Source organism: Pristis pectinata, chromosome 3 (assembly GCF_009764475.1).
Source record: "Pristis pectinata isolate sPriPec2 chromosome 3, sPriPec2.1.pri, whole genome shotgun sequence".
NCBI lineage: Eukaryota > Metazoa > Chordata > Chondrichthyes > Rhinopristiformes > Pristidae > Pristis > Pristis pectinata.
The window spans coordinates 142,558,040-142,568,991 of NC_067407.1; the positions used below are offsets into that span (position 1 = coordinate 142,558,040).

Below are 10,952 nucleotides of genomic sequence, written 5' to 3' on the forward strand. Positions count from 1 at the left end.
AGCGCACAGTTCTGGGAGGATTTCTGTGGCTTTGTTGTTCGAGAAGGAGGGAGAAGAGAGCGGGAAACCTTAGGCTTAAGTCTGTTGTTGGCAAGATGCTGGAGTCGGTAATCAAGGAAGAAACAGCGAGTCACTTAGGGAAGCTGAATGTAATCCGAGTCAGCATGGTTTTATAAATGGTTAATCATTCTGACAAATTTGCCTGAGTTCTTTGAGTTTATAACAAGCAAAGTCAATGGAGAGGAACTTGTATATGGTATAGAGTCATAGAGTCAGTGAGCAATACAGAACTGATACAGGCTCTTCGGCCCAACCAGTCCATGCTGACCACAGTACCCACCCAGTTAGTCCCAATTTCCTGCGTTCGGCCCATATCCCTCCAAGCCCCACCTCTCCATGTCCCTATCCAAGTGCTTCTAAAATGATCCTGTTGTGCCTGCCTCACCCACTTCCTCTGGCAGCTCGTTCCACACACTCACCACCCTCTGTGTGAAAAAGTTGCCCCTCAGGTCCCTTTTAAATCTTTCCCCTCTCACCCTAAACCAATGTCCCCTAGTTTTGGACTCCCCTACCCTTGGGAAAAGACTGTTACCGTCCACCTTGTCTATGCCTCTAATAATTTTAAACACTTCTATAAGGTCGCCCCTCATTCTCCTACATTCCAAGGAATAAAGACCCAGCCTGACCAACCTCTCCCTATAACTCAGGCCCTCGAGTCCTGGCAACATCCTCGTAAATCTTCTCTGCACTCTTTCCAGTGTAACCACATCTTTCCTATAACAGGGCGACCAAACTGTACACAGTGCTCCAAGTGCGGCCTCACCAACGGCTTATACAACTGCAACATAATGTCTCGGCTCCTGTACTCAGAGTCCTGACTGATGAAGGCCAACGTCATAAACACCTTTTTCACCATCCTGTGTACCTGTGATGCTGCTTTCATCGAGCTATGCATTTGTACTCGTAGGATTTTGGAATTCCAGAAAGAATTTGACAAGGTGCCACATTAAGGCTGGTGCAAAGGTGCTTATGATACAGGAGAAGGGTGTCAGCACGGATTGAAGACTAGTTATCACATAGAACTGGAGTAAACCTCAGGCTGGAAAGACGCAATTAGTAGAGTGCCCCAGGGACCAGTTCTTGGCCCTCAATTATTTACGATTTGTATTGATGACCTGGAGGAGGGTTCAGAGTGTCAGGTATCTGAAGCAAAAAACAAGATGCTGGAGGAACTCAGCGGGTCGGGCAGCATCTGTGGAGGGAAGTGGACAGTCGACATTTCGGGTTGAGAACTTGTTGAGGGCACAACAAAAGATAAGAGGGCATGTTGGAATGAGGGTCGTGTAACTCTGCAATGGGATATAGAGAGGTTGAGTAAGTGGGTGAAAATTTGGCAAATAGAGTTTTAAGTGTGAGGTCATGCACTTCAGTAAGAGAAATGTGAATGGAGGGAGACTGTAGATGAGTGGTGCATGGAAGACTCTGGCTGTTCCTGTGCATGAATCACAAAATATCAGCAGACAGCTGCTGCAAGTGGTTAAGAGGACAAATGGCAGGTTGGCTGATATCGCTGGAGGGTTGGTTTAAAAATAGGGAAGTGTTGTCACAGTTGTACAGGGTATTGGTGAGGCCTCGCTGGAATTCTGTGCTCAGTTTTGTTCCACTTACTGAAGAAAAGATTTACTGGTGTTGGAGGGAGTCCAGGAAAGATTTGTTTGGCTAATTCCTGGGATGAGAGGTTTGTCCTTTCACCAGCAGCTGAAAGTTTGGTCGTGTATTCTTTGGAGTTCTGAAGAATGAGGAGGGGACATGACAGGGCAGATGTTGAGATGTTTCCACGAGTGCAAGAGTCACAAAGATGGGGACATAGTTAGAAGATAAGGGGACAGTCATTTAAAACGAAGCTGTGAAGGAAATTCTTCTCACAGAGGGAGGTGAATCTCTGGAATCCTCTAACCCAGAGGGTGGTGGATACTGGATCACTAAGGGGCTTGAGGGAGGAGGGAGATAGATAGTTGAAGGATCATCCTGCCTCCCCAGCCCTGGCTTTGGATGCTGGCCAGTTCAACCCGGTGTGGATGGTTGGAGGGTGTGTGGGAAGGTTGTGCGAGGTAGCCCCCAGCTTGCACACTCACTTGGACAGCGCCAGTCCGAGCGAAGCCAGCTCCTCGTTCAGGTCAGACAGCACCATTCCTGCCTCCACTGTCACTTGCTGCTTCTCCTTATCCACCTGCCAAGGAAGGGCATCAATCAGCACTCTCTCACTGCCGGGCAGCTGACGGAGGCAACCCCAGCACAACCCCCACAAAATAGGCACAGCAGGAGACCACTCTGCCCATCCTCCCTGCTCTACCATTCTATAAGATCAGGACTGATCTGTCTCAAACACCATTTCCTTGCCATATCCCCATATCCTTGGTTCCCCAGATACCCAGAAACTCAACAACCTGAGACCTCACAGCATTTCAGGGTGGAGGATTCCTAAGATCCTCCTTTGTTGGGAAAGGTACAAATATGTTGGAAGCAGTTCTGAGACTGGCTGCTGGAATGGGTGAGTTCTCATAGGGAAAGGTTGAACAGGCTGGGCTTGTGTCCACTGGAGTTTAGAAGAGGGAGAGAGGAGGCTTGGAGACATGGGAGACTGCAGATGCTGGAATTAGGAGCCACACACAAGCTATCGGAGGAACTCAGCGGGTCGGGCAGCATCTGTGGAGGGAGATGGACAGTTGATGTTTCGGTTCGAGACCCTTCATCTGGACAAAGATAGTCAGTGTAAAGAGGTGGAGAGAAGGGGTGGGGTAAGAGCTGACAGGTGGATCCGGGTGAGGAGGGGCGATAGGCTGATGGAGGGAGGGGAGAGTGGGAATAGTGACAGAGGTGGAGGTGAGGGCTGCAGATGGTGGGATCTGATAGGGGACGAAAGTGGAGCCTGGAACCAAATGAGCGAGGTGGGGAGGGCAGTTGGGAACAGTGGGGGGAGGGGACCCAGTGGGAGGGGTGTGTGGGCGGTGGGCAGATGGAGGGGGTGGGGAGGGGAACGAGACAGGGTGATGGGGGCTGGGAGGGTGGAGGAGGAACTGGGTAGATCAGGAGGAGAGAGGAGGGGCAGAGGGGGGAGCTGGTTGCCGAAGTTGGAGAATTCACTGTCCACGCCGTCGGGTTGTAGACGACCCAGGCGGGATACGAGGGGCTGTTCCTCCGGTTTGCGCTTAGCCTCACCCTGGCAGTGGAGGAGGCCGAAGACAGACACGTCGGTGCCGGAACGAGGAGGTGAATTAAGACAGCCATGGCTGAAGGAGCGCAGGTGTTCACCAAAGCGGTCGCCTGGTCTGTGCCTGGTCTCGCCGATGTAGAAGTCGCATTGGGACCTCCGGATGCATTGAACAAGGATGGACGGGGAGCACGGGAATGTCTGCCTCACCTGGAAGGGCTGTTCAGTGCCCTGGATGGTGGTGAGGGGATTTGACTGAAACATGTTAGATCCCGAGGAGTCTTAGCACAAGAATGTGGAGAGGGTGTTTCTTCGTCTGAGAATCTATAACCAGGGCTTAAAAATAAGGGGTTGTCGATTTAAGTCAGGAATAAGGTGACATTTTGTGAGTTTTTGGAACTGTCTTCCTCTGAGGACAATGGAAGCAGAGTTTTGGCTTCATGCTGAGATAAGAACATCAGAACGGGAGATCCCCACCATCACTGGAGCCAGTCTCCAGACAATTCTATTCATTCTTTGGGATATCAGGAACCAGCGGAGAGCCCTGGATACAGGAAGGTCCCGGGATCAGACAACGTCCCAGCTGTAGACCTGTAGACCTCTGCTCCAGAACTGGATGCGCCTCCAGCCAAACCGTTCCCGAACAGTTGCAGCACCGCTGTCTACCTGACAATGTGGAAAATTACGGAAAGTAGGACAAATCCAATCCATCAACACTGGGCTTGGGTTAATCTCCTGCACTTTGTACACACAGCTCGATTGCTGTGAGATTTTGACAGACCTGTCCCTGAGTAGTCCCAGGGCAGATTACCCATGCCCTGCCCAGGGATGACCTGGACACTGAGCTGTGGTGTGAACCTAACCTTAATCAGCTTGTTGAGATGGTTGAGCCTGATGAGGTAGTCGTCAGTGCACACGATGTCCGAGGGCGAGTGCCCACAGCCCACGATCTTCACACGCTTGCTGCGCTGCTTGGCCAGGTCCAGGATCTGCGGAGAGGGACACAGGCAGTGTGAGGGGCAACTGCCCTCGTCTCGCTGGGGCCTGAACCAGGACGAGGTCCATCCAGGGGTGACAGCCGGAGAAACCGGGATCACAACTGGACAACTGGGAGCAGTCAGCTGAAGAAGCCCCTTCCAATGGGTGCATCCTGTACCTCACTGTCCTAGTGTGTGCACCCTGCACTTCACTGTCCCAGTGTGTACACCACACCTCACTGTCCCAATGTGTACACCCCACACCTCAGTCCCAGTGTGTACACCCCACACATCACTGTCCCAGTACACCCCACACCTCACTGTCCCAGTGTGTACACCCCTTACCTCACTGTCCCAGTACACCCCACACCTCACTGTCCCAGTACACCCCACACATCACTGTCCCAGTACACCCTACACCTCTGTCTCAGTGTATACACCTCACACCTCACTGTCCCAGTGTGTACACCCCACCCCTCACTGTCCCAGTGTGTACACCCCCTACCCCATGCTCAGTGTGTACACCCCACACCTCTGTCCTAGTGTGTACACCCCGCACCTCTGTCCCAGTGTGTACACCCCGCACCTCTGTCCCAGTGTATCACCCCACACCTCTGTCCCAGTGTGTACACCCCACACCTCTGTCCCAGTGTATCACCCCACCCCTCACTGTCCCAGTGTGTACACCCCCTACCCGACGCTCAGTGTGTACACCCCACACCTCACTGTCCCAGTGTGTACACCCCCTACTCCACGCTCAGTGTGTACACCCCACACCTCTGTCCCAGTGTGTACACTCCACACCTCTGTCCCAGTGTATCACCCCACACCTCACTGTCCCAGTGTGAACACCCTGTGTCTCCCTTCTCCGTCTTCCGTGCCCTTCGCCTCCTCTGTTGATGGTGTGCCACCACTGCCACCCTCGTTGTGCGGCGGGTGTTGTACGAGTCACTCACCTGCTGCAACTCCTCCACAGAGACGGGCTCGAAGTACAGCTCTGGCTGGCAACTGTAGGTATTAGCCCAGTTCCTGAACCGGTAGCCCTCGGTGCCTTGAACCTGAATCAAAGGCATACAGGAGGTGGGTCTCAAAGCTGTAGAGAGCAGCAAAGCCACCGACTCACTCGCAGAATGTGGCCGGGGCCCACCCTGTGATCACATCAGCGATGTCCTGCCCAGTCCGTGATGCAGCCACACACAGTCTGCTGGGGGAGCTCAGCGGGTCGAGCAGCATCTGTGAGGGGAGAGGAATTGTCAATGTTTTGGATCGAAGCCCTCCAAATCCTGATACAGGGTCTCGACCCAAAACGTCGACAATTTATTCTCCCTCCTCCACAGATGCTGCTCGACCCGCTGAGTTCCTGCAGTAGATTGTTTGTGGCTCCAGGTTCCAACATCTGCAGCCTCTGGTGTCACTGATGACCAGCGCAGAGTCTGGAAGGGTCGGCGGGAGCGGCGGGGACCACGGAGTGTGCTTGGTGTCGCTGATTCCTGCCTGGAGCACTTCCTCGTTGTTCGATGTCCCTCAGGGCCCCTCCTGAGGGTAAACGGACCCTTACAGGCCCTTCAGCCCAACACGTCCGTGCTGACCCTCAACCTGTCTCATTCTCCCCACATTCCCGTCAACTCCCCTCACATTTTACCCCTCACCCACACACCAGGGGACGGTTCGCAGCGGTCAGCTAACCACCTGAGTAGAACTCTGAGCGATGTCCCAACTCTTATACTCAAGTGTTTTAATCTATGAAGGCAAGTATGTCAACTGCCTTCTTCACCACCCTATCCACCTGTGTCACCACTTCATGGGAACTATGGACTTGCACCCCATGGTCCCTCCTAAGGTCCCTGCTATTTATTCTATTTGTCCGACCAGAATTTGACCTCCCAGAGTGCACACCTCACACTTGTCTGGATTAAATTCCATCTTCTATCACTCTGCCCAACTTTCCTTCCAATCTCTGTCCTGCTGTATCCTTAGACAACCCTCTTCTTTCTCTATCCTAGAGAGACTGAGGAAGGGTCCTGACCCGAAACGTTGCCCACCTGCCTTTCCCAGCAGATGCTGCCCGGCCTGCTGTTCCTCCAGCATCGTCGTGGTTTTCTCCTTCTCTTTCCATGTCCTCCAATTTTAGCGTCATCTACAAACTTATTAGTCACACCACCTACACTGTCAGAGAGTCATAGAGTCGTACAGCACGGAAACAGGCCCTTCGGCCCAACTCTTCCATGCCGACCAAGTTGCCTGCCTATTTTCCTGCATTTGACCCATATCCCTCTAAACCCTTCCTATCCACGGACCGGTCCAAATGTCTTTTAAACGTTGCAATTGCACCCCTTTCGACCACTTCCTCTGGCAGCTCGTTCCGTTTACCCACCACCCTGAGTGGAAAACTTGCCCTTCAGGTCTCCTTTAGATCTTTCCCCTTTCGCCTTCTGGCTTTGGACTCCCCAACCCTGGGAAAACGACTGTCACCATGAACTTATAAACCTCTACAAGGTCACCCTCAGTCTCCATTTATCCAGGGGAAAATGACCCAGCCCATTATAAGGAAACTCAAGCCTCCAGACCCACTAACATCCTTGTGGATCGTTTCTGCACTCTTTCCAGTTTAACGACATCCTTCCTATTGCATGGTGACCAGAACTGCTCACAAGTCTCATCCAAGTCATTAATATAAAGTACAAGCAACAAATCCCTGTGGCACACCACTGGTCACAGGCTCCCAGTCTGAGAAACACCCATCCACCACTACCCCCTGCCTGCTATCACCAGCTGCTTTTGGGCAGTTTCTAGGGGACTGAGAGAATCTGCTTTTGGGGAAGTTTTTAACGGGAAACAATGAAGAATCCTTCTCTGTATTTGTTATTTTATAAATCCTTCTTGGGACGTGAGGATCTTGAAGACCAGCATTTAGTGTGTGGGCTAATATTCCTTTCACAGTGTCGCTTGGCAGCAAGTTCTTGGATCCACTCCCAGCAGCAACAACAATATATTAACGGGACAAGATGATGTGCGGTTCTGTGACTCGATGTAGGAAACATGATGGGAAACTGGAAGTGGTTTCTTGGGTTTATAAATCAGATTGAGTGTCTGATCAACCTTCAGATGTGTAATTAAATGACAGACAGAGTCCTTTGGGAGGCTGCTCTCTGCGATTAATTTCACTTCTCTTTCCGCTGCTATTTTGAATTCACGGGCAAGGTTATAAAAATCTGGGGCAGTGTTCACAAGTGACTCAGTGATATAAACAGCAATCCCAATGCATTGAAATTATTTCAGTTAAAGAGAGGGGATCAGGTTTTCAGAGACAACGAGAAAATTCACAACTCAAGACTCTGGGTTTCAAGTTCAATTTGTTCAAGAAGCATCTTGACTGAGAAAAGTGACTCTATCCAGGGCACGTTCAGACACAGGGTGAAGCTCCCTCTACACTGTCCCATCACACACTCCCAGGGTCAGACATAGAGTGAAGCTCCCTCCGCACCGTCCCATCACACACTCCCGGGGTCAGATACTGACTGAAGCTCCCTCCACACCGTCCCATCACACACTCCCGGGGTCAGACACAGAGTGAAGCTCCCTCCACACCGTCCCATCACACACTCCCAGGGTCAGACACAGAGTGAAGCTCCCTCCGCACCGTCAGAGTGAAGCTCCCTCCGCACCGTCCCATCACACACTCCCAGGGTCAGACACAGGATGAAGCTCCCTCTACACTGTCCCATCACACACTCCCAGAGTCAGACACAGAGTGAAGCTCCCTCCGCACCGTCAGAGTGAAACTCCCTCCGCACCGTCCCATCACACACTCCTGGGGTCAGACACCGACTGAAGCTCCCTCTACACTGTCCCATCACACACTCCCGGGGTCAGACACAGAGTGAGGCTCCCTCTACACTGTTCCATCGTGCACTGTCAGGATGAGGACAACACGGGTCAGATACAGACTAAAGCACCTTCTACACCATCCTGTCACACACACTCAGCACAGGGCAGGGCAGCACAGGTTTGATACACAGAGGGTGCCCTGTTAACTGAGGCCCCGTTTTCCCTGACCTGAAAGGAGAAGATACTTTTCAGGAGCACCGTGTGTGAACATCCTCGGTAATATTGATAAAGGGTTACAACAAGCAAAATATTGGGGCACTCAGATCATGAACAGACCCTGTGTATGAATTCATTGCTGAATAATTCGCCCAACATCAGTGAGTATATCTCAACCAAATCTTGATCATGAAAAAAGTCATGCATTCTTTCGGTACCATGAAAATGTTGTTAAACTTGCAGCTTGTAACCTTCTAGCTTGTTGCCTGAGGTAAACTCACAAAGACCATGTGTTTAAACTTTGAGCTGAATGCTGTCTGTCCCAGGTAATGTCGAGCTGAAGCGGCAAACTGAGTGATTAACCCATTGCTGGGTCCCAGCCAGTCCTTCCTGGTTGTCAACGTCTTGGAGGATCTATCCTGATGCAATCACAGAGGAGGTACGCCAGCAGCTCTATTTCGTTAGGAGTTTGAGGAGATTCGGGACGTCACCAAAGACTCTTGCAAATTCCTACAGATGTACGGTGGAGAGCGTTCTGACCGGTTGCATCACCGCCTGGTACGGAGGCTCCAATGCTCAGGTTCAGACACAGAATGAAGCTCCCACTACACTGTCCCATCACACACTCCTGGGGTCAGACAGAGAGTGAAGGTCCCACTACACTGTCCCAACACACACTCCTGGGGTCAGACACAGAGTGAATCTCCCTCCACACCGTCCCATCACACACTCCTGGGGTCAGTCACAGAGTGAAGCTTCCTCCACACCGTCCCATCACACACTCCTGGGGTCAGACACAGAGTGAAGCTCCCTCCACACCGTCCCATCACACACTCCCAGGGTCAGACACAGAGTGAAGCTCCCTCTACACTGTCCCATCACACACTCTCAGGACACAGGTTGGACACTGACTGAAGCTCCTCTACACTGTCCTGTCATACACTCCCAGAGGCTGCAGAGGGTTGTAGACTCAGCCAGCTCCATCACGGGCACAACACTCCCCACCATCAAGGACATCTTCAAGAGGCCGTGCCTCAAGAAAGCAGCATCCCTCACTAAGGACCCTTACCACCCGGGACATGCCCTCATCTTGTTACTACCATCGGGCACGAGGTACAGGAGCCTGAAGACCCACACTCAACAATTTAGGAACAGCTTCTTCCCCTCCGCCATCAGATTTCTGAATGGTCCACGAACCCATGAACACTACCTCGTTATTCCTTTTTTTTGTACAATTTATTTTTATAATATATGGATTTTTATGTCTTGCGCTGTCCTGCTGCTGCAAAACACCACATTTCACGCTATATGTCAGTGATAATAAACCAGATTCTGATTCTGATTGTCCTTCCCTCAGATCCCATTCCCTGATCCCAGCCCCGATCTCAGTCCCAATCCCTGCCCCAGGTCCCAGCCTTAAATCCCAGTCCCACACCCCAAACTGGATCCCAGTCCCAATCCCTGCCCCAGGTCCCAGCCTCAGATCCCAGTCCAGATCCCGAACTAGATCACCATCTCATTCCCTACCATGTGCCATTCCTAAATCCTAGTCTCGGATCCCAACCTGGATCCCAGTCCCAATCCCTGCCCCAGGTCCAGTCCCAGATCTGCCATTCGCTGTAAGTCTGCATCCCTGGGACCCTCCCTGTAGAAACAGTTCCTCCTTCCCACTCAGTCAAAACCCCTCACAAGTTCAAGCTCCCCTCAACCTCCTCTGCCAGAGGGCAATTACTCCAAATCCTCCTGCCCATCCTAGTATCTTGGAACATAGCCCACCCAGACCAGTGGGTGAATTATTCCACAACACTGCCAACCACATTCAGCCTCACTCTCGCCGACACAAGTAGAGAAACACCTTACCATGGTGGGTGAACGTTCAGTCAGAGCAGGGAACGGCTGCAGGAGGAGGGAGAGGGGACCTGGACAGAGGCAGATGGTGATACACAATCCCTGCTGGCCTTAATGTAACTGAACTACCCTTGTAGGAGGTATGTGGTTGACATTCCTGATGATGATAATGGGAGTAATGATTAACCAGCTGGCTTAATCCAGTGCTGGGTTTATGTCTCTGATTTGTTATCAGATGATGGGAGGAGTGAGGGATGAGGGCATTCAACAGGACGGGCAGTCGAGTGTCCCTCACACACTCTGGCCTCAAAGCCTTGCTGTATTTTGGCTCATCCCTTCATGTTTATCCATTGCCTCGGGACTTTTCACAAACTGTCCCAGGCAGGAGAGGCATCAGCAAGCCCGGAGCCTGAGTAGTCGATGGCTCTGTGAGACCTTTTGGGTTAACTGAGGGTGGTTGCGAGGGGCTGGATCCTCTGCTTCAAGGTTGTCAGTCCACCTGAGACTGTGTGCAGTGCTGGGCCCATTATTTAACAAGGGATATACTGGCATTGGAGGCAGTCCAGAAAAGATGCACGTCTAATCTTCCCTCAAGCTCCTCTGCTGGAGGGAGATTATGTCAAATTCTCCTCACACACATGAATGATAGAGGACTATATGTGAGGGAAGGGTTAGATAGATCGTAGAACAGGATAAAATGTCGACACAACATCGTGGGCTGAAGGGTCTGTACTGTGCTGTTGTTCTATGTTCTATGCCCTGCAAGTATCTTGGAAGATAATCCACCCAGACCTGGAGATGTATTATTCTACACGTCACTAAGGATGAGAAGGTTGTACTAACAACTAAAGAAATTGGATTTAAAATTCTCT

At 51.5% G+C, this 10,952-nt stretch overlaps 1 protein-coding gene across 1 annotated transcript in view; it reads right to left on the reverse strand.

The window, feature by feature from the left end:
- Positions 1 to 10,224, reverse strand: part of LOC127568680 (L-gulonolactone oxidase-like) — a 33,617-nt gene extending 23,393 nt beyond the window's left edge. Inside the window, exons 1-4 of the mRNA XM_052012706.1 lie at positions 10,093 to 10,224; positions 5,145 to 5,246; positions 4,075 to 4,200; positions 2,136 to 2,230 (exon numbers count right to left, since the gene is read on the reverse strand). Of these exons, the coding sequence (XP_051868666.1) occupies positions 2,136 to 2,230; positions 4,075 to 4,200; positions 5,145 to 5,246; positions 10,093 to 10,095 (326 nt within the window). The 5' untranslated portion in view covers positions 10,096 to 10,224. The remainder of the gene's footprint in view (positions 1 to 2,135; positions 2,231 to 4,074; positions 4,201 to 5,144; positions 5,247 to 10,092) is intronic.
- Positions 10,225 to 10,952: the final 728 nt, after the last annotated feature.